Source organism: Saccopteryx leptura, chromosome 2 (genome assembly GCF_036850995.1).
Source record: "Saccopteryx leptura isolate mSacLep1 chromosome 2, mSacLep1_pri_phased_curated, whole genome shotgun sequence".
Classification (NCBI taxonomy): Eukaryota; Metazoa; Chordata; class Mammalia; order Chiroptera; family Emballonuridae; genus Saccopteryx; species Saccopteryx leptura.
The window spans coordinates 285,045,081-285,068,737 of NC_089504.1; the positions used below are offsets into that span (position 1 = coordinate 285,045,081).

The 23,657-nt window shown below is 52.5% G+C and overlaps 1 protein-coding gene across 1 annotated transcript; it reads right to left on the bottom strand.

Moving 5' to 3' along the window:
- Window positions 1-890: 890 nt before the first annotated feature.
- NTRK1 (neurotrophic receptor tyrosine kinase 1) lies at window positions 891-21,958 on the bottom strand. Its single transcript, XM_066362146.1, has 17 exons — window positions 21,582-21,958; window positions 18,365-18,439; window positions 18,011-18,082; window positions 16,519-16,587; window positions 15,702-15,850; window positions 15,298-15,440; window positions 12,871-13,003; window positions 8,766-9,092; window positions 8,314-8,331; window positions 8,089-8,144; window positions 7,716-7,818; window positions 7,101-7,244; window positions 6,653-6,783; window positions 6,325-6,497; window positions 3,072-3,312; window positions 2,567-2,725; window positions 891-1,272 (listed from the first exon to the last, which is right to left on the bottom strand). The coding sequence occupies exons 1-17, from the start codon at window positions 21,791-21,793 to the stop codon at window positions 1,087-1,089; spliced, it is 2,391 nt and encodes a 796-aa protein (XP_066218243.1). The 5' UTR covers window positions 21,794-21,958; the 3' UTR covers window positions 891-1,086.
- Between the last annotated feature and the right edge of the window lie 1,699 nt (window positions 21,959-23,657).

Sequence of the window (23,657 nt, forward strand, 5' to 3'; positions counted from 1 at the left end):
CTATTAGCACTAACCAGCCTGGACAAGAGGCAGACACCATTGGGCTAGGCCTAAGGGTGATAAGACCCAGATTGAATCATTGTATGGGGAAAGCTGGGCACCCAGGGACATGAGGCAGCAATGCCATTAGCCCTTAGGAGCTGTGGGTAACATGGGTTATTGCAGGAGCTGGGAAGGTGATTGAAAGTGATGGTGCTGGGGGTGGGGGGAACCGCTCCTCTCTGGCTCTGGTGTTCCAAGGAGGAGAAGGAAAAGGGGACCCCCACCTCCTCCCTTGTACAGAACAGGAGATGGCTTTGTACAGTCCCTGGCCCACAGATGCGAATCTTAACGCACTTAGAACCAAGAGTGACGTAAGGGGAGCAACAAGAGGTCCTGCCTCCCTCACCATTGCTTTGTCCTGCTCCTTCCCTGTCCCTGCCACACGTACCCCCCCCACACACACACACGTGTGCGCACATGCGCGAGCAAGCTCATGCTCTCTCTCTTTCTCTCATCCACTGGCTCAACTGCGCACTTGCTCTATTCTAAGCAAAGAAGACCTACCCACCCCACCAATGTTTCCATCTGTCCACCACAACAGCTAACTTCCATCTTTCCTACTGTATCACCAGCTTCCTGGACATGAAGAATGTAGGTAGGCAGTTACGTCTGAAGGCCTGAGAAGATTAACCTGAAGCTGCCTCACTACCAGGTGAACAAGGTGACTTCAAGACTAGGAGGCAAACCATAGCCACAAGGTGGAGGTGACACCTGCATGGAGTAGAGTGGGCGCTACGGGGAACCAGAGAGGGGGAGGACCCCAGAAAGTCACCCCACCTGAGTCCCAATACACCACTCCCAGAACAAGGTAATCCCAAGAATTGGCAAGAGACACAGCTAGGGGATAATAAATATAATTGCTGTGACAGAACCCTACCTAGAGAAGGGGGCACACCTGCCCCTCCCAGACTGCACCTGACCCCTCCCGCATGCTGAAGGAGAGTTAGATGCTTTGAGATCATCCTGGGACAGATCTGAACTATGAGATGGCTGAGGGCAGGCCCCAGTATTCCAGCTATTCAGCCCTAGCTCCTAGCCAGCCCTCTAGCCCAGGACGTCCAGGTAGACGGGAGGTGCCTGGACCAGGGCTTGCAGCCGGGAATGCACGTCCTTGATGCTGTGGCGTTGCTGGGGCTCCCGCTGCCAGCAGCCCCGCATAATGGCATAGACCTCCGGTGGACAGGCACGTGGTCTCTCCAGCTCACGTCCCTGAGTGATGCATTCGATCGCCTGGGGACACGACACCGGAAGGAGAGAGAAAAGGGCACACTGGGCTAGGGGCAGGAGAGGGAGGCCGGCCCTGGTACTGCCCCTGCCTCACTAAGGCTCCCAAGGCAGGTCCCACAATATGTCTGGTCTTCTTGACTATTAATAATTTAAAAGGATGTAGTGAACCTCAAGATTCCTTTCCACTCTGACACTGAGCAGTGAGAAGGATTAAGGCTGGATAAACTCTGGGGAGGTTGGGCTGGGGGTAGGATTGCTTCTGGAAGACTAGAATCATATACTCAGAAGACTTTTCAGGTGAATTCAGGAAGAGCTTGGGCCAAGGCATTTGCCAAATCTATCAGCCTGGTGTTGAGGACTGAACGGAGGAAGGGAAGGGTCCTCCACTTCTCAGCTTCAGAGGGCAAAAAGGAAATAGAGCAGGATTGTGGGTAAAGGCCTTGAAAAATGACTGGCTTGCATTTGAAGGTAGAAGACACCCCACTTCCTTTTCTCTTCTGTAGGTATCACTCTGTGGGGACCTTGCTCCTCCAAAAAGAAATTGTAGCAGGAAAAATCACAGTTAGACTCCAGGGAGGACTGCTAGAGCTGTTAAGGGATTTAAAGAAGGAGAGATGATGGCAAGGAGCTGGTTGAAGGAGCCTGGAGCCTCTTCCCTCACTTCTTCCCTCCCTTCCCATTAAAGGACTTGGGTTATAGGCAGCACTAATTCCATTCCTCCTCTCAGTGCTTGAGAAAATTAAAATCTATAACCCTCTCCCCCACCCCTCCAGCCTCCAGGGAATAGACTGCATTAGGAGAAGAAATGGAAACTGACATCTGTGAGCCAAGGAGGAGGTGGGGGAGCTGCTCTGGAAGACAGAACACCTGGGGCCTGCTCTGGCTATGTCCAGCTATGAGGGGGAGGGGCAGGACTGTCCTTCCTACAGTCTAACCTCCAGCTTTCCTGCTGCAGTGTCAGGCTTTCTTGTGCCATGAAACTACTCTTCCCGCACCTCTCCCTTCCACCCTAATAATGCCTATTAGGTCTATAAAATGCAGCTATGGATGGGGGTTCGGGTGTCATTTATAAAGTGCTTTGAGGTTCACCCAGGAGCCAGTAAGTGGGTGCAAGACTAGGAGAGAGGAAGAATGCAAGAAACAACAGGGTTGGGGTGGAGGGAGCGTAGTGTCAGCAGGAGGATGGGTGCCCGCTAGTAATGAAAGGAGGGGGCAGAAGGGGACTGAGTTCTAAAAGAGAGTCGAAGAGGCAGGGAAGGGGGTGGCCGACAGGGGCGGCCCACGAAGAGCGGCTGACCTCGGTGTTGGAGAGCTGGTACCAGGGCTGCTTGCCGTAGGTGAAGATCTCCCAGAGCAGCACGCCGAAGCTCCACACGTCGCTCTCGGTGCTGAACTTGCGGTAGAGAATGCTCTCGGGCGGCATCCAGCGGATGGGCAGCATAGTGCGGCCTCCCACCTGTGGTGGGGGCGCGTCACGTCCGAGGGACGCCCCGCGCAGCCTCTCCCGACTAACCCACCCCCGATCCCGTCATTAAAAATACATGGAAGTAGCTCTATTGTCCAGGGCTAGGAGGGAGAAACCGATGATGCCGTTTCGTCCCGGGTAGCGGAGACAGACCCTCCTCCACCGCGGGCCCAGGAGCTAAGAGGGGGGTTTTAGCCTGGGAATCTCAGACCCCACCACGCCCGAGGAAGAGGAGGGCGCGCCTGGCAGGGGCAGGCCCTGAGCCGGGACTCGGCATCCGGGCGTTTGGTGTTTAAGGTTCGGATGCTGGGGCGGGACTGGGACCAGCGATCCTTACGCGGTAATAGTCGGTGCTGTAGATATCCCTGCTCATGCCGAAATCGCCGATCTTCACTACCAGTCCCTGACCCACCAGGCAGTTGCGCGTGGCCAAATCCCGATGCACGAAGTGCAGTCCCGCCAGGTACACCATCCCGGCAGCCACCTGACTAGCCACAGCCAGCAGCTGCCCCAAGCCCAGAGGGCCGGGAGCCACGTCCTCCCCGTCAGCTAGCAGCTTGGCATCAGGCCCATGGGACCTGCAAAAGAGGGAGGGAGAAGGGTGGGCTGAGAGGAGACAACCCCCAGCAGCCTGAGGAAGGGGAGCCAGGGGAGCCGGGATGGAGTGGGGGAGGGCACTCAGGGGGTTGGAAATGGAGGGAAAAAGAACAAGGGAGGCAGCTGTCTGGAGGAACAGAAAGAGGAGGTCCGCAGGGGTGCCCAGTGCCAAGGCTCCCACCAGTGCCCACACTTCCCACGTTATGCCTTCCTCTCATCAGCTGCCTTGAACTCCACCTCCAGCATCCAGCTGCCCACTTGCCCCCATGTCTCTTGCCCATGGACACCCCCCACCAAGCCCTTGCCAAGATGTTCAGCACCTTCCCAGCAGCCTGCCCCTGCCTCGGTGAAGGGACTCTCCCCACCTATCTCTGAGTCTGAAACCTGGAAGCCCTCCTGGTTTCCTGTCTCTCTCACCTTTACCCTCAATATCCAGCCATTCCTGTGGGGTCTTCCTTCCTTCCAGGATGCCCTCCTCCTCCCCCCAGGCACCACTCCAAAGCAGTCCCTGATCACTCATTCCATTCTCCAGTATTCCTTCTGAACCTTAGCCTGTGCTGACGGCTTTGTCTGTACTATCTTTCCTACTAGCCAGCTTTCTCCTTATCTGTTTATTTGTTCATTTTTTTCCAGATATTTGTTAAATATTTCTAGTGTGCCATGCACCAGAAATACAATGGACAGAGGGGGATGCAATGGAAGGGCAGGCACATCATTAGCACTCAGTGTAAGGATGGAAGAAGTCAGGGAAGACTTCCCGGAGGAAGAGACATCTAAACTGAAAGTCTAGCCCTGAGGTGGGTAAGCCATTCATAGGGGTCAGGGATGGGTGGATGAACTGCCTGGAAGGGAAGTCTGGAATACCAGGCAGAGGGAACCATAAGCCCAGAGGTGAGAAGGTACAGATGGCTTCTCCTAGGGGAAATCTTCCAGACTCATCTAGGAGCTTTCATGATTCCCTCCTTTGGTTTCCTCTGTGCTCTATCCAGCTTTTAGAGCTGCTTTTTCTACAGCATGGCACGCAGATGGTGGCCTGCATCCCTGAAACCTAGCACTGAGCCCACACCATGTCTTGTGAGCAAGGACAAGGGCTCCTTTTCACTTGGTTCTTCTAAACCATCTCCATACTCAGTCTCAGGTCTGGCAATGACCTCCTTCCTGCTCCACCCCCTCCAGTGGCTCCTCCCCACCACAAGGGAAGCTCAGACTCCAGGGTCTTTCCCAGCTGACTCCTGCAGCCTGACGGCATGAATGACCCATCAGTCCCAAAGGATTGTTTGGGGACCAGAGCACGACCATCAACTAACAATCATGCAGAGCTTTCTCATCCATCCCCTGGGTGGGGAAACTGAGATCAGAAAGGAAAGCTACTTAGCAAAGAAGGCTCAGCTAATAAGCACAGCTGATTCCAAACCCTGGCCTCTGCCTTACACATTTCTTCCTCACAGTGGCTCATCTCATTAGAACATGTGACCATTTCATCAGAACATATGACCATCACAGTCGGGATAAAAACAGGGTTCTGCCTGAGGTCATATGCCTCCTGGGCCATTTACTACCTATGTGCCCTTGGGAAAGCCACTGAATCTCTCTAAGCCTCACCTGTAAAATAGGCATATTTCTTGAAGTTATTAAAATGATCAGCACAAATTAGTAAACATATCAGAGTTGTACTGTCCAAAGCCAAAGAAATGAATTTTTGGTAACTTTCTTCAAGTATAAATTGTCATATATGCTTGGAGACTATGAAAAATATATATTTATATATATATATTTTTGGTGATAGAGACAGAGAGAGACAGAGTGAGGGACAGATAGGGACAGACAGGCAGGAAGGGAGAGAGATGAGAAGCATCAATTCTTCGTTGCGGCACCTTAGTTGTTCACTGGTTGCTTTCTTACATGTGCCTTGACTGACTGAGGGGCTACAGCAGAGCAAGTGACCCCTTGCTCAAGCCAGCAACCTTGGGCTCAAGCCAGTGACCTTGGGCTCAAGCCAGCAACCTTGGGCTCAAGCCAGTAACCTTGGGCTTCAAGCCAGTGACCTTTGGGATCAAGCCAGCAACCATGGAGTCTTGTCTATGATCCCACGCTCAAGCTGGCAAGCCCATGCTTAAGCTAGTGAGCCTGAACTCAAGCCAGCAACCTCGAGGTTTCAAACCTGGGTCCTTTGCGTCCCGGTCCGATGCTCTATCCACTGTGCCACCCTTTGGTCAGGCTATATTTATATTATTTTAAAGACATATATGTACAAGCACATACAGCCATAGTAAGAATGCATTGTAAAGTATATAACATAGTGCCTGGAACATAAAAAAAGTGCCTGTTGCCTGACCAGATGGTGGCGCAGTAGATAGAGCATCAGACTGGGATGTGGAGGACCCAGGTTCGAGACCCCAAGGTTGCCAGCTTGAGTGCAGGCTCATCTAGTTTGAGCAAAGCTCACCAGCTTGAGCCCAAGGTCGCTGGCTCGAGCAAGGGGTCACTTGGTCTGCTGTTACCCCCCAGTCAAGGCACATATGATTAAAGCAATCAATGAACAACTAAGGAACCGCAACAAAGAATTGATGTTTCTCATCTCTCTCCCTGTCTGTCTGTCCCTCTCTCTGACTCTCCCTGTCTCTGCCAAAAAAAAAAAAAAAATGCCTGTTGTTGCTGCTATTGTAGCCGTTATCTCAACTGCCACCTCTTATAAGCATGGTTGCTGTGTGCCACACACAAATGCACACACTCTCTGCAAAGCTCACCCATCCTGAAGTTCATGACTTCTGCTAGTGCAACCTCCCTGACTACTGCCACTCTGTCCTTTGCACGGATTATCTCCATGTTCACACAGCTACCTCAGGGATCCCTGGGGACAGGAGTCACGCCTTCCTGCTCCTTCTTGATGTCCCCCCTCAGTTCAACAGAAGAGCAAGAACGTGCTTGCAGGAAGAGATGACAGGGTTCAGAGCCAGGGACCAAGGGCCAGCGCTGGGACCAGGAGCTCATACCGGAGGAAGCGGTTAAGGTCACCATGCCGCATATATTCGAAGACCATGAGCAGTGGGCGGCCCTCGGTGCAGACGCCAAAGAAGCGCACGATGTGCTGGTGCCGCAGCATGGTGAGCAGCTCAGCCTCCCGCTGGAAGTCCTGCCTAGCGCTCTCAGACACCTCCTTCAGTGCCTGCGGGCAAGGCGGGGACAGAAGTGGGGGATAGCCCTCACCTCCCTACTTACGTCCAAGGTGGCTCACTCAACTGCAAACTGAGCCACGCCAGATGCCAGCAGCCCGTCCTCCACCCTGAGCATCCTGTCCTGAAATGATGATTAAGGTCTTACCTTCACAGCCACTAGCATCTTGTCCTGCTCAGGCAGCAGGCTGTGGCACTCAGCGAGGAAGACCTTTCCAAAGGCACCCTCACCCAGCTCCCACTTGAGTACGATGTCCTGACGCTTGATGTGACGGACACCTGGGGAGTAGCTTGCAGGATCAGACAGGAGACCCAGTCTTGGGAAGGATGGGGTAGGGGCCAGGACAGGACTATCTAGCAGTCTAGCAGGGCTGTGCACTGCACAAGGGTGCCAACCAAGGGGATGGATGGGGAGTGAAACTTAACCTTCACTTCTTCACCAAGTGCCATGCTGTGGTGTAGACAGGGGTGGTAATAGTGTAGACAGGGGTGGTGGTGGAAGGGAAGGCTTGTTCAGGCCTGGAGTGGCAAAGGGCTTATATTCACGTGCATGTGCGTAAACCTGCCCCCACCCTTGACCCAGCATAGCCCCTCACAGGCATCACTGAAGTATTGTGGGTTCTCGATAATGTGGCCTTGGAGCCCAGAGCCTTTGCCCTCGGTGGGGGACAAGGAGCCACCCAATGTCATGAAATGCAGGGACATGGCCAGTCCATCCTCTGGAGCCAGCACAGCGGGGCCTGGGGAAGAGACATAGCCACAGGTTGCAGGATGCCAGGGGACCCCACCTTGTAATTTGCAGAGGTAAAGAACAGAGGACCTAGGAAGCAAGACAGCCAGCAGGGAGAGGGAAGGCACTATGGCCTCTCTATTTCTGGCTTCTGTCCAATCTCAGGCCCTGGGGGCCACCAAAGAACTCCCCACAACCCCCACTCACAAAACTCAGACTTCCCAGACCCACTTAGTGTTTGACTACAATCCAGCCACCAATTAGCATCTGCTACCTCTGAAACTCCCCCAGCACCACCCCCTACACACTCACATGCACAGCCTCACAGCCAGGCCCTCGTACACTCCAAACAAACACTCCCTAAATTCCATGTGTCCACAGCTCCCCACCCCCACCCCACAGAAGACAGCGTTAAGGAAAGCCAGTAGGAAACAAAGCCAGTAGGACAAACTGACAGATGCACTGTAGCCCCTTCACTCACGGTTGATCCCAAACTTATTCCTCCGTCCGCATTTGTTGAGCACAAGGAACAGCATAGAAAGGAAGAGGCAGGCAAAGACAGCCAAGCCCACGGCCATGGAGACCTGGGAGTGAGAGCAGTTAGATCTGGGGCATCTCTTGATCTTTAAGATCTCCCCCACAAACTGTTTCTCCATCCTGCATAGAAGCCCAGAGCTAAGCTCCCAGATCTGCCTCCTGCTCCCCTGGGGCCCCAGGTTGTGGGTGTGAGGTGGCTGATCAAGCACAGGCCAGACTGTAGTGATCCCCATTCTCTGATCAGAAGTGACATGCAGATTAGCCTCTAGCCCAGCCTCCCAATCCCAAGTAGACAAGCTTCCACCTCCCATGCTCACCCCAAAAGGTGTTTCATCTTTCTTCTCCACTGGGTCTCCAGACGTACTGTTACTGTCTACAGGGACACAGGGCAAAAAAGTGGGCCTTGGCACATGCAGTGTCTCTTCCAGCAACTCCCCACCTTGACCCTGGCTGACCCCTAAGGTATCAGGTTAACTAAACCCTCTGCCCCAACCTTGGCTCCAGGAACCAGACAGAACCAACCTCCAGCCTGAGTTACTCACCCACAGGCGAGAAGGAAACTGCAGCAGAAGGGAGGAGAGAAAGCAATCAGACAGGAGAGGAGAGCAATGAGTCCCCTTCCCCCTCTTATGACTCATCCCTTCATGGGCTGCAGGTGGGATGGGTTGGTAGAATGCTGGAGCTCAAGCAAGAAGACACATGTGACCCTTTTCCAGCTGGGCTGTGGATGCCCTGGTGTATGGCTCTCTCTAGCCAGCCCAAATGAATGGAATAGCTCAGGGATTCAGGACTCCTGGGGCATGGCGGAGGCAGGGGCAAGGAGGCCAGCACAGAGCTAGACAACAGAACTCCAGAATTTTCTGTCTAGGACTAGACACTCTTATTTCTAGGGTGGGGATCACAGTAGAAAGTGGGCCAGGCCTCCCTAGATACCAGGATATGTACCCAGGTGGAGCCCAGGAAGTTGGGGCAGGGTTCAGGGTGGCCCTCGCACCAGGGATGGGTTCCTCGGGTTTGAACTCGAAAGGGTTGTCCATGAAGAAGGCCATGACGAAGGCCGTGGCCTGGCCTGAGGGGTTGGCAACCAGCAACGTGTAGTTGCCATTGTTGACGTGAGTGGGTTGGTTGAGGCGCAGGCACCCATGTCTCACAGTCTCATTGGCTGCCGGCTCCAGGAACTCGGTGAAGATGAAGCTGGTCTCATTGAGCACGGATCCATTGAAGAGCCAGCGTAGAGAGGGCGATGGCTGCCCATCCACCGAGAAGGGAATACACCAGTGATGCAGCTCCACTGGCTCATGCAGCTGCACGCTGGCCGGGACTGTGGGCCAGAACGAGTGCCTGTGAGAAGTCAGGGGTCCAGCGAGAGGGGACCCAGCATCCACCTAACACATCCAGGGGCTGGGGTGGGGGTGGGGAGTTGACAGTAAATCTTACCTAAATCAGGTAGCAAGTGTATAAAATTCAGAGGCTTAAAGAAAAGTGGTGGGCCTAAAGTAAATAAGTAATAGCCCTAGAGAAGGGGGCCACTAGCTTATGGAAATTAAATAGGGAATCTTTTAAACCAGTGTAATCAAGCTTAAGAAGAGGGGCCTAAATATCAAACAAGCAAAACTAAATATAAAAAAATTTTTTGGGGGTGGGGAAAAATTTTTTTTGAAAGAAGACATGGTTTTAAAATAGACCAAATTTGATAGAGGCAAAAAAAAAAACAAACACACCCCTCAATAATAGGAAAATCTATATCTATACACATATACAGATATAATTTATGCTGAAATTACAGCCAACACTCATGTAATGGAACACTATCCAGCAGTGAATTGAATGAACTAAAGCTACTCCCATTAACAAGGATGAATCTTACAAATAAAATGTGAGCAAAAGAAACTGAACACAAAATAATACTTGAACCCTGGCCAATTGACTCAGCTGTAGAGTATCAGCCTGGTGTGTGGATGTCTGGGTGCAATTACCAGTCCAGACACACAGGAGAAGTGACTATCTGCTCCTCCACCCTTCCTCCTCTCCCTTCTCTCTCTCTCTTCTCCTCCCGCAGCCATGGATAGATTGGAGGAAGTTGCTCCCGGGCACTGAGGATGGCTCCATGGCCTTGCCTCAGGTGCTAAAAATAGCTCAGTTGCTGAGCAATGTAGCAATGGCCCCAGATGGGCAGAGTATCGCCCCATAGGGGGCTTGCCAAATGGATCTTGGTTGGTAGGGACGCATGCGGGAGTGTCTCTCTGCCTCCCTGCTTCTCACTTAACAAAATAATAATAATAGCTTGACAAGGTGGTGGCGCAGTGAATAGAGCATCAAACTGGGACATGGAAGACCCAGGTTCGAAACCCCAAGGTCACCGGCCTGAGCACAGGCTCAACAGCTTGAGCGAGGGGTCACTTGCTCTGTTGTAGCCCCAGGTCAAGGCACATATGAGAAAGCAATCACTGAACAACTAAGGAGCTGCAATGAAGAATTGATGCTTCTCATCTCTCTCCTTTCCTGTTTGTCCCTAGCTGTCCCTCTCTCTGACTCTCTCTCTGTCTCTGTCAAAAAAAAAAAAAGAAAATAATAATAATACTTGAGATGTCATTCCATTTATAGAATGTGCAAGAACAGGCAAAACTATACCATATTGGCAGGGAAGCATATATGTATAAAATTATTTTTAAAAGCAAGGAAATTATTATCACAAAAGTCAGGATAAGGTGGAGAAGAATAGGGTTCTGAATGGGGAGAGGAAGGGAATGTCTGCTGAAGTGTTGGTAAGAATAATTATTGTTTAAAGGGTATAGGTTCCCTGATCCATGGTGGCACAGTACATAAAGTGTCAACCTGGAATGCTGAGGTCTCCAGTTCAAAACCCTGGGCTTGCCAGGTCAAGGCACATACAAGAAACAACTACAAATTAATGCTTTCCATTCCTCCCCCTTCACCTCTCTCTCTCTCTCTCTCTCTCTATTCTCTCTAAAGTGAATAAATAAAATATATATTTCTTTTGACAAAGACAGAGAGAGTCAGAGAGAGGACAGATGGACAGACAGGAAGGAAGAGAGATGAGAAGCATCAATTCTTCATTGTGGCTCCTTAGTTGTTCATTGATTGCTTTCTCATATGTGCCTTGACTGGGAAGCTACAGCAGAGCGAGTGACCCCTTGCTCAAGTCAGCAACCATGGGGTCACGTTTATGATCCCACGCTCAAGCCAGCGACCTCGGGGTTTCGAACCTGGGTCCTCCGCATCCCAGTCCAACGCTCTATCCATTGTACCACTGCCTGGTCAGGCAATAAAATATATTTTAAAATAAATAAATAAAGGGTGTAGGGTTTTTTGTGTGTTTTTTTTTAAATTGATTTTACAGAGAAAGGAGCAGAGGAGCAAGAAGTGTCCACTCATATTTGCTTCACTTTAGCTGTTCATTGCCCAGGGTTTTAAACTGGCGAACTCAGCAATCTCAGAGCTCCAAGTCAAGGCTATATCCACTGCACCACCACAGGTCAGGCATAAAGGGAATAGATTTTTTGCATAAGTCTATGTATGTTATATAACATAGACGATATAAAATACACGGCGCACAAAAATTAGGGGATCAGGAAACGTGCAGATACTCCAGTACTTTCAGCCTTTTGTACAGTGCATTTTCACCAAAGAAATAAAAGTTGGTTTTGCATCTCATTTGCATAATCGAACAACTTTCTTTGATTTGTCGTTGGTTTTTCTGACGTTCTTGTTTAATAAAAATAAAATACTTCTTTTTTTACCGCTTCATATTCATTTTGAAATATCCCCTAATTTTTGTGAGCAGTATAATAAAGAAATTAAGCCGTGAGCCTAGAGAGGAACTGGGGAGGGCAATTACTTCTTTTAAAACTAATTTGTGCCCGGCCAGGCGGTGGTGCAGTGGATAGAGCGTCAGTCCTGAACCCAAATTCGAAACTCAAGGTTGCAGCTTGAGAGCGGGCTCACCAGCTTGAGCGTGGGGTAACCGGATTGAGTGTGGGATCACAGACATCACCCCATGGTCACTGGCTTGAGCCCAGAGGTCACTGGCTTGAGCAAGGAGTCACTGACTCAGCTGGAGCCCCTGGTCAAGGCATGTATGAGAAAGCAATCAATGAACAACTAATGTGCTCCAACAAGTTGATGCTTCTCATCTCTCTCCCTGTCTGTCTGTTCCTCTCTCTCTCTCTCTCTCTCTCAAAACAAAACTAGTTTGAAGCCCAGGCCAGGTAGCTAAGGTGGTTAGAGTATTGTCTTGATTAACCAAGGTTCTAATCCTCAGTTGAGGCATATACAAGAATGAACCAATGAGGCCCTGACTAATGGCTCAATGGCTAGAGCATCAACCTGGTATATGGACGTCCTGGGTTTGATTCCTGATTAGGGCACACAGAAGTGACCATCTGCTTTTCCACCCCCTTCTTCCCTCCCTCTTCCCCTCCTGCAGCCAATGCTCAGTTGGTTCAAGCGTGTCCCAGGGCACTGAGGATGACTACTTCAGAGCGCATCAACCTCAGGCACTAAAATAGCTCAGTATTTGAGCATTGGCCCCAGATGTGATTGCCGGGTGGATCCTGGTCTGGATGCATGCAAGAGTCTACCTCACTATCTACCCTCCACTCACCTAAAAAAAAAAAAAAAATCAACCAATGAATACATAAATAAGTGGAACGACAAATCAATGTTTCTCTTTCTCTCTCCCTCCCACTTTCTCTCTAAAATCAATCAATACAAAAAAATTTAAAATGTATATATATTTTAATTTAAACTAGTTTGTAGAGTTAAGGTCCTACAGAGGGATAAACATGAAGAACTACAGTAGAGCAGTGTGAACAGCCAGGCAGCTGGTGCTGATGGCCTCAGGTAGCAAGACTTGGGCAGGGAGCCAAAAAGAAATCCATCTCCATCCCTCTGGCCTTGATGAGCCCCCAGGATTTCCCCCAAAGGATCAGGTTTTCATGGGAATCTGGAAACAGCTGGAGGGAGCAGCTGTGGAGACACACATCCCACCCTTTTCCTCTAGCAACACCCCCCACAATCTTACATCTTTTCAGGGAAGAAGGGTTGGGGGTGGGTACAGGACAGTCACTGAGACTCACAGGAGACGTTGACCTGGACAGAGACTTCAGCCCGGCCCACATTGTTCTCTGCCCAGCATGTCACATTCTTTCTATTGAGGTCACTGGTGACGTTGGCCAGGGTCAGCCCCAGGGATGGCAGAGCCCCAAATGGCTGTGTCAGGAAAGAGAGGGGAAAATTAGGAAGAGCTTCAGCTGGCCTCTGGCTAGAGCTGGGGGCTAGAGATGATGTCTTTGGGGAACCCCTCTGGCTCCAGAAAGAAAAGAATGGACTGGTGGTGAGGGGAAGAAAAGAGATGTGAGAGAGAATATAGCAGAGAACAGGCCTCCTCCTTTAGAGCTTGTTAACATATTTTCTCCTGGATTATTTATTAAATGGTCTGAAAACTGTAGAACATAATCAATAACTTCAAAATAGGCACAAAATACCCCAAACCAAAACTACCCACCTGAAAAGCTAAATAGATGTCACAAATTCCAAATACCAAATATACCCAATTCACTGGCGCACCAACTAGGACCTTACCACCTACTCACTCCCATTCTTTATACCATTCTAACACACTTACTCTCAGCCCAGGGGAGGTCAGAAATGAGGACATGGCACTGATAACAGCCCAGTTAGAAGCAACAGCAGCATCATGACCTCCTTTGGCAGATGAAGACACAGAGTGAAGGTAGAAAGGCAAAGTGACTTCATTCTGAATCATCATCAAAGGCTGAATCAAGTTCAGATTCTCTTCTTAAGAAACCATGGATGCAAGGAAGTTATATGATCTTAAGACAATTCTTAATCTTGCTGAACCATGGTTTCCTTGTTTTGTAAGCAGAAGAGATACACAAAATGATCTTTTGACATTTTAGAGAGCCATTTTCATAAAATGATTAAAACAAATGAAGTAGTGAACAAATCTCACTTGTCTGCAAATTTCAAAATATGGAATCTCTTGAATAAAGCCAGAGGAGGTGAAGTTTCCTGAGGCTTCCAAAGATACTGGAAATGCTGTCCAGCCTCTTCTGCAAGCTGTGGGTTCCAGCCACCTTGAGGAGAAGCCCTGTCTTAAGCTTCTCTTGGCTGTCCCAGCTCCTCCAAATCACCCTGGACTGTGGTCTCACGTTAACTTTTCCTTCTGAGCTGCTCTGTGACCCTTCACTCCCCTGAAAGTGACCATTCTCCTCTCCCCTCCATTTAACCCAGTTAGGGTTAGGGTGTGACTTTTCTATAAGAAGTTTCTAAAGAACATAACTGGTAGCCAACATGTCAATCTTCCAAAGAGAAAAACAAAAACCTGAAATTTTTCAAAACATAGTTTATCAAAAGTTTCTCCCATAGTTTCTCCCATGACCCATCTCTTGCCTCTGCTTTGCCCCTTTCCATTGCTGACTCTCAGTGGCTTTGATCTCTGGGAGGAGAAATCAGTGGCTAGTGGTCCCTCCACCATGTCTGGAATCCCCTACTCAGGGTTTTAATGGTTCTTCCTGCAATATTGTTCCAGGAACTTCCAGCAATTCTGGGGTTGACTCCCTTCTCAAGGTAAGGGCCTCTAAACTGAACACCACACCCCAGGTCCCACTGGTCTGCCTCCTTCCAGGGGCTGGACCTTGTGTATCTACCCACGTAGAGACAGCTTTTTGAGTAGGAACAGCCTATTGTTGGCCCCTTCTAACCTTGTCAACAAGGTCTCCTAAGTCAGTTATGGCAACTCTTGACTTCCCGTCGCCAGCCTGAGGACACAGGGCAAGCCTGGGAAGGTGCCCAAAGACACATTTGAATGACAGAGATAAAGGCCAGAGAGTGCCCAGAGGCAGGCAGGACATCAGAAAGCCATCATGTCCACCTCCTCAATTTACAGATAAGAAAACCGAAGTGCAGGCAGATTAAGAGATTTTTCTGAAACTCACTGTAAGAATTAATTAGTGAGTGAGCTTGGAACCAGACCTGTGCCTCCTTTACTATATGCTTATCACACGTCCAAGAGAACGCTCCTTTCAGAATCTCCAGAAAAAGACCAGAAGTCCCCCAAGGACTAGTCTGGGTACAGGACCACAGCTATTGTACCCTCTCTGAGGCCCTCAGTTTCTTTATCCAGGAAGGGGGTGGATGGAAGCGATGATCTGCAGGGTCCCCCTCAGCTCCAATATGTAAGGGCTCTGTGACCCTCTGTCTTGTAACCAGAAGCATGTTCCCAGAGAGAGGATTTAAGTGCTGGTGGACTAGCTGAGCCAGGGGTCCCCACTGGGCCAGTACCCTTCCTGAGTCCATGTGTGTGCTTGGGGCTACCCCACAGCATGAGCCTGAGCCCTGTGAGTCTAAACCACTTCTGCCCATCTATCACCGAATAAGTGCTTCTTATTCATGGTCTCTTCTCCTATCTTTTCCCCTTGGGTTCTGCCCAGAATTCTCCTGGGGAGAGGGGAAGGGGGCAGCAGCAGTAAAGGGCTTCTCACCTTCATTGTGACTGACTCCTCCAGCTCCGGAAGGATCCAGCCGCCCTTCTCCAGGCCCCGCCCCTCCACCTGGCACTGCAGCAACACGTTGTCCCCCACGTCCACGGAGGCATTGGGCATCTGGACCTTCAGCATGGGCACATCTAGTCACCCAAGATGCCCAAGGGATGTTAGAGAAGGTCGTAGCCTCAGAACCCCACCCCAGAGTGGTGCTCCTTCCTCCAACTTCCTCAGTAACCCCAAGCCCACCACTGGCAATGCCCCCCAAACTTCAGTTTCCCCAGTTCTTGCCAGTGCTCATTCCCCTAGTGTCCTTTGGAGCTGCCCACTCCCATCCCTGCTCTGTGACCTCTCCCCAAGCACGTAGCTCTTTCTCAGCCCATTACACCACCTCCAGCACCTACCGCAGCTGGCGTTGGACATGTCGGCAAAGGGCCCCTGCCTGAGACACCGGAGCAGCTTCTGGTCCCGCACGCTGCCCAGTCCCTCCTCCTCCCAGCGCTGCAGCCAGCGCAGGTCACAGGAGCAGCGCAGAGGGTTCCCGGTCAGTACTCTGGGGGGTGTGGGGGATACCGAGAGAGTCAGGGGGGAGAAGTATGGGGCCTGAGGAGCCACAGAGAACGAAGTACTGCAGTAGAAGGGGTTCAGTTAGACAGCAGCACAGAGGTCTAGAGGGAAAGGAGTGCGGACAGAGGAAGAGCCCCCCTCACTGACCAGTGACAAGGCTCAAAGAAATAGAATGCACATGGAATGCCCTTATCCTGGGTTCTCCAGGAGGAGCCGCCAGGTGACAAAGAAGGAAGAACACTGCCTCCTGGAGTGACCCTGATGCCTTAGGTGCCTGCCAAGCACACATGGCCACTGCTGTCCCACACATCCATGTGCACGGGCAGTTGGCAGCCCCCAGCTCCTGAGCACACACAGAATTAGTTGTCCAGGCCAGCACCCCACCCCACACCTCCCATGCCCCCAGAGCAGTAACTCTCTCAATAGGTAGGCCTGCAACCTCTGGTTTGATGAGAAGCTCACAGGCATGCACAGTCTCCAGTCTCAGCTCACAGATAAACGGGGAGTCCCCAGAGCCACCCCACCCCTGCCAGTTCCATACGGACATAGTGACACAGTATCCCACAGAGATACAGTAACACACACACACACACACACACACACACACACACACACACACTTGCTGCTTTTGCCCCTGAAAGCCCCTACACTCACAGTTCCCGTAAGGAGAGGCCCTGGACGGTTTTCCAGGAGAGAGACTCCAGAGCATTGAAGGAGAGATTCCTGTGGGAGTTGAAACAGCAAGACAGACCCCAGTGAGCAACTCAACCTCCCACTGACCCAGCTTGAGGGAGGGAAGGAGCCCAGGGGGAAGCTGACAACCAGAACCAACCTAGCCCAGAAAGGAGGCATTGGGGGTGGGGGACAGGTTAGGCTTTCTGAGTGCCCCTCTTCTTCCTAGGACACAGGCTCACTCCACTCAACCCCCCTCACAGACCCCAGGGAGGGGGGGTCTCAGGGAACAGCTGCTCCCTCCCTGCCACCCTTCACCCCAGCTGGCAGAGTTCTGAGGCTCCAGCTGAGGGAAGGGGCTCCATCTGTGCTCCCCCCACCCCAGAGCCCAGGACTGGGCCAGAGGAAGGAGAGGACTGCAGCTCCCACACTCCCCTGCCCCCTACTGGACGACGAGGGTTTCAAAGTACTTCCTCCTCCCCAGACCCTCAGAGATGGAGGAGGTGAGCAGGCAGGACCCGCTCCAGGCCACACAGGAAACCGGTTCAGGAGTCCCAGCACTCAGTGCCGTGCACCGACCAGCCTGACACTCCTGGGACCTCTACCTCTGCAGGGCCTGCCCTGACCCCTTTCCTTGCCTAGTGATCCTACTACCGTTTTGGGGGCTGGGTTAGAGAGGCACCACCACACAGGGATCAGACAGACTACCCACTTTAGCACCAGACAGAGCTGAGTGTGATTCTGTCCTGCCACATACAGCTATATAACCTCAGCCTAGAAACTTAACCTGAGTCTCAGAACCCTCAATCACAACGTGGAGGTTACACTCTCTCTCACCAGGTTGATTGTGAAGATTCACTGACATAGGTATTGTGAGGTACACATTTTTGACTGAAGCCACAGTACATAGTCAATGATATACCATTACCTTATTTGTTGTTAAATCACTGGACACACAAAGTTTAGAGTACCCATAACAGCCTGAATGACAGGCCCCCACACCCTTCCCATCTCTCCACCTTCCGGTGGTGGGAAGCTGTGAACTCCTGCCCTCTGAAGGCCAGGACGGGACAGCCAGGAACACCAAGGGTCTCTCCTTCACCAGTCTCCCTGCTCAGCCTCCCTCCATGTCCTGAGCTGTGACCCTCCGGAATAGGGAGGATGATTAGCGGCAGATCTGATACCCAACTCCCAAGGAAAATGGAGGCCCAGCTAGACCCCAGGGTCCTGCTCCTGCCCCCAGAAGCCTGGGAGGAAAAACGGGACAGGCACATATGAGAAGTGTTCCTGCAGCATGAAGCACGGAAGCGATACAGTAAGAAGGACCTCCTAGCTGGCTGCGTGGGAGCCGAGAGAAGAGGCCCCAGGCTGGAGCCTTCCTCAGAACAGGTCCCTGGGGAGGGCCAAGTCCATTAGCTGCCCAAGTCTGGGTGGCCTCCCCCCAACACACACACACCCAGCCTGGGCCACTCACAGGCGACTGAGCCGAGGGGTGACATTGAAGGCATCTGGCGCCACGAATCGGAGACCACTCTTCACAATGGTGCTGGGGAGGGGTACAGCAGGGTCAGTCCCAGGGTCTTAGCTACCCCGGGTCCTGGCATCTCTGTCCATGCCAGCCCCCAGTCCCCATCATGCCGAGCCCTGGACCCCTCCCCATCCCCCTTAGAGCTTCCCTAGCTACCTGGGACCCCTGTGTTTTCCGACCTCCTCCAGCCCCTCAGGCCTCAGCCTCCCAGGCCCCTAGAACCTTTGAGCCCACGCAGACCCTCTGGTCCTCCAGGCTCTTTACCGAGCTCCACACCCACACAGTCCCCAGCCTTCTCACAGATTTCTCAGCTCCCCCAGGCCCCTCAGGTGACTGGACTCCAGACGCTGTAGATGCTGCTCATTCTCGATGTAGCTGTGGGGAGAGGGGATGGGAGTCACAGGAGGCCAAGCCCACACTTGAGTTCCCATACCCACCCACCTGCCTCTCTCACAGTCACACATGCACGTATGCGTGCATGCACACTCACATGCACAGACTTGTCTGCACACACACATGTGCAAACACACACCCATACCTGTATATACATATGCACAGAGACACACATCCCCACAGAAGTCATACATGCACATGTATGCATGCATCTCACACTATCACATGTGCACACTCTCCTACAGCTCTCATGTACACACATACTCAGGCATACATATACACACACAGAGGCATAAATATATATATGCACAGAGACACACTTCCTCATACACAGTCACACATATGCATGCCTGAACACACAGATGTACACATGTGCATGCTCACACCTTCGCACATTGATACACATATACATATATCTCTCATGCACACATACATAGACATGTGTGAGAATATGTGTGCAAATTAATATCCATAAACACACACAAGTCCATTCTTGGCTTGGTGTTCTGCTTTCATACACAGGGCCTTCCTATACATGCTCAACAATGGGGGTCGTGTTGAAATACTTGCTTCCATAAACCTTAGTTCATAGTTGCCACTGCCCACCTAGCACAAAGGATGTCTCATGGCCATGCATATATGTGTGCCCAAACACATCTGCTCACCCATACTGCTACACACACACCACCGCCACCACCACCACCACCACCACCACCTTCTCCCCCTGGAAGCCACTGGCCCTTTTCTACACTCAAACAGCAATGCCTACTCCCTCCCAAGCAAAGGCATAGAGGCCGTCAGCCAGGGACAGCCTGAACCCCTCCCTGCCCCAGGAGGTACCCTGGAAGGAGGAGAGGGACAGTGGAGGATGGATCATAGGAGGTGGTGGTGAAGAGGCATGGACTGGCTGACTTACACAGTGAGAGGACGATGGGAAGGCTCAATGTGGGAGGGAGGCGGCAAAAACAACAGCAACAGAGAACGAGCAAAAAAGAAACACTGAGAAAGAGAAACTGACAGGAAGAAACTGCCAGAGAGGGTGAGAGAGAGAGAGAAAGAGAGGGAGGCAGGGAGAGGGAAAGACAGGCAAGGAGACGGACAGATAAGGAAAGGGAGGCAGAAAGACAGAGAGCCAAAAAAGCACAATAGGGAGATGAGAAAGGAAGAGCAGGCGTGCAGGGCCGGGGGGATGGCTGGCGCCCTGGGCACTGCCCAGGCTCTGGATCTGGCAGGTCAGGGAGATCCTGAGAATTCAGCTGCCAGCAGGGGCACATCAGTGTAACACACACACACACACACACACACACACACACACACACACACACACACACACACCAGGGGCCACTGACTCACTGCCTGTCTCAGAACTCTCCCCTCTACGCTTTTACTTTCCCTAACTTGTAGGAACTGGGACCAGCCTGAGTGACCCTCTCCTCCTCTCTCTTTCCCAACCTTTGCCCCAGCAGGACAGCAGGACAGTCCCCTGAGGCCTAGGGAATAACCTCCAGTGACTCTGAGGGAGAGTGGGTCCCTGCCCAGTGGGTTTAGAGCTGTATGGACCCCGGAGGGGGTGAGAATGCAGTGGCCTGGCATGTGCAAGCTGTCAGGCAGCGTGCTCAAAGCTGCCTCATTCGTTTGGATTCATAATCAATCTGTCTATTCGAGTCCATTATCTCCTCGTTAGCTCTGCCAGTGAGGGAGGAGGGGACCATGCAGGCAGAGGCAGGGGATCAGACTGCCGCCCCACCCAGAGAGACATCTCAGCTCACTATCCTGCATGTCTCCTAGTACTCAACCCCAGCTTGTCCAATTCTTCTCCCCACCCCACCACCCCGCTGGACCCACTTGGGGCATGGAAGGAAATTGAAAAATGAGAGCTCTGATAGGAAATATTCAGGAAACTGGACCCTGGCTTGAAGGTCCAGGGTGATGAGTGAAACGGACTGGGGGTGGCAGCCTGGATCTCATGCCCCCTTCCATTGTGCAGAGACCTAGACCCAGACCAAGACAAGGCCTTCTCTTCTCCTTATGGTCTCCCTAGGGCCATTTGAGAGATTGAGTACCTTCCTGTTAATTACCACAAGATATCTGAGTAACTCAGTGCCAATTATCGCAGGCTGCTCAAGTAACTTCCAGACAGTGATGGCCCCTGCTTCAGATACCTTCCAGCCTATCCATCACTGCATGACCAGAGTTCCTTGCCTGGTCTCAATTTCCTTCCATGCCCCTATCCATCACTGCATGACCAGGTTCCTCTGGGCCACAGAAGAAGGATTTTCTAGCAGGTCCTCCTCTCTTCTAGAAGTCTTGCTGGCCCCACCAGCCACATATAATACTCAAGTATTTTTCACCCATCGCCATGTGATGCTTAAGTATCTCTAAGCCAGTTATTACAGAATACTCTCATAGGTTTCACCAGCTGCTAAAAAGTACGTATTCTGTAACCGATTACTGCAGAATGTCAGAGTACTGCAGAATGCTGGAGATTCCTCCCAGTTTTAGGCCCTGAAGGGAGGAGAGTCTCTCAGTGAGGGTCCTGACTTCCTGTACCAAGTAAGGAGACACGGGTGGAAAGAGTGATGGGTGTGGGGAAAGAGAAGCCAGGAAAGGGGGCAGTGGATCTCATTTCTTTCATCGAAATCAAAGAGTCGTGGGGACAAGAAGTGATGGGAATGGGAAGAAGAATGCTCAACCACCAAGCTATGACTCCTCACCATCTCCCACTTTTCCAGTTCAATTCCCAATTCCAAGAGGAAGAGTCGGGGTTGCTTGGTCATGACAAGGAAGGAAATGGGGGCTAGTTTCCCCCTGGAAAGAAGATAAGGCAGAAAGAGTGCCCAAATGGAAGGATTCTCCTGAGCTCCATAAAGCTGCTTGGAGACAGCTGGGCTCTCTCAGACCTGGTCCATGTAAAGTCTCCCTTGCTCTTCCCGAAGCCAGCCAGCATCCCAGCTGAACTGAGCACTAGGTAACGTCCTACGGTGGCTGTAAGGGTGGTGGCCGTAGCAGAGGACCAAGGCACAGCCTCCCGCCGAGCCTGCCACCCAGATCGCGGTGAGTCCGCACCCTCGGGGCTCAGCTATGCTCGCATTTCCCCGCTCCCCCTGGCCCGCGGGACACTCACAGCTCGGTCAGGTTGTCGGTCCCCGGCAGGTGGCGGAGACTATCCAGGGCCCCAGCTCGGGTACAGCGCAGTCCCGAAGGGCCGTGGTGGCAGCAGACATCGGGGCAGGGCGCGGCTCCCGCAGATGCCAGCATCAGCCAGGTGAGCAGGCGGCCCGGGCCCATAGCCCACCGATGCCCGCGGAGCTGCCCGTGCCGTCCGCTTCGCAGCATCGCGGAGGGGCCCGCCTCGCCCCGGCCGGGCCGCCGTCCGTGTGCTCTAGCAGTGGTCTCCCGGCCTCCCCAGACACGTGCGTTGGGCGGTGTTAAGGACCCAGTCGCCAGGAAAGGGCGGAGCCAGAGGCCCCCGCCCAGCCCCGCCCAGCCCCCTCCGGCTCTCATCCCTTCCCCACCTCTCTCAAGCCCCTGAGTTGGCTCCCTCCTTTCGGGGGCCCTGCGCCAACTTTCTTCCCCCAAGATCCCTCCCAGCTCTGGGAGACGAGGAGGGGTGGTCGCAGAACGCCTCAGAGGTATCTGCTGGGGTGGGGGAACTGGGAAGTTGATACCTTATTTCTCCCAGCCTAAAGCAGCTGCATTTAGTGGGGAGGGGAGTTGACTGAGCCAAGGAAAGGTTGCTGTCCAGGTCATCCTATCCAGTCTCCGACCTCAGATCTCTCTCCTCACGGCTCACGTGCCTGTGGAAGTGTGCAATGTCACTTGCAGTAAATTAGGTGAAGCACTCTCTAAACCCTAGAAAAGAAAAGAAAGAAAAAAAAAAAAAAAAAAAAAAAAAAAGGAAAGAGGTCCCAAAAGACCAAACGCAAGACCCAGAGAAGGAAAAATCAAGAGTCAGAGAAAAGAGAAGGTGTCGCCCAAAAAGCGGGAGAGGGCGACTAGGGAGCGGAGATGCCGACTTACAGCAAAGACCACAGGGTGGCGCAAGAAGCCCGCGCGCAAAGGTCTGATCCGCTTGGGTTGGATGGGTGGGGGCGCAGCCCGTAGCGCCCACTGCGCTGCACCTCCAGATCACCATCGTCTGCTTCTGACCTAGGCCAGCCAGCGCTGGCCCCCAGGCCGGGTAGGTCCAAGTTGGGCGGGCATCGATCGCCGCCCTGACAAGAGCATCGATTTCTGCACGGTGAAATTAATAGATCTCTTAGCTCCTTGGACGCAGGAGCGGCTGGCTGTTGGAGCTGGGGCCCCGTCGGCCCTAGGAGGCCGCACACCCGGAAAGTCCCGAGATTCCCAGCGCCTAGGGTTCCACAGGGCATTTCCCAGCCCCTGACACCCCGTGGGCCTTGGTGGCTGCAGGACCCTGTCTGTCTCCAATCGGGGAGAGGAGGAGGAAGAGGGGTCCTGGAAGAGGAACTTGTGGGGAGGGGAGGGCAGACAAGGGCCCCAGGGAGAGAGCGGCGCGGCTCTCTTCTCCGTCAGGGACTGGGCACAGACATACCCCCAGTTCCCTGAGGAAGGGACGACCAGACAGACCAGGCCAATCCAGCAGCTTGACTTCAGGAAGGCGGGGACAGAGATGGGGGTCCTACAGGGTGATAGCCCTCTCCACGGGGATCTTGGTCAGAACCAAGGGACTTGGCTGGGACGGAGCCTTGCGCTCCAAAGTGGTCGTGGAGACCTCCAGAGAGGCTAAGGGGCTTCGGCTTGCACAGGCCCAGGACTTGAATATTCAGGATACACAATTCATGTTCCCGCCAGGTTTCAACAAGCTCGCTCTACCTGTCATGGCTGCCAGATGCTACCTCTCAAGTGTCAATGCGTAGTGGCAAAACCTAGAACCGCTCCTCCGAAGGGACTCGGCTGCTTGCTGCGTTCCTTGGGCGGTGCAGCCCAATTGGGAAAAGTCCGCAGGGCGAGGCCTGGGAAGCTCAGTTATTGGCCTACCACCCCCCTATATTTTGGCTTTATTTCCCCAACAGACCTTTCCCCCCTCAGTTGTCAGGCTAAATATTTTGGCTTGGCGGGAAGGGCGGAGGAAACTAAAAGGTCCCCAGCAAACCAATCCGTTTGGACTTGGGGCGGGGAGGGCGGGAGCCCCAGCGGGCGCAGCGGGAGACACCGCGGCCAGCGAGGCCAGCGGGCG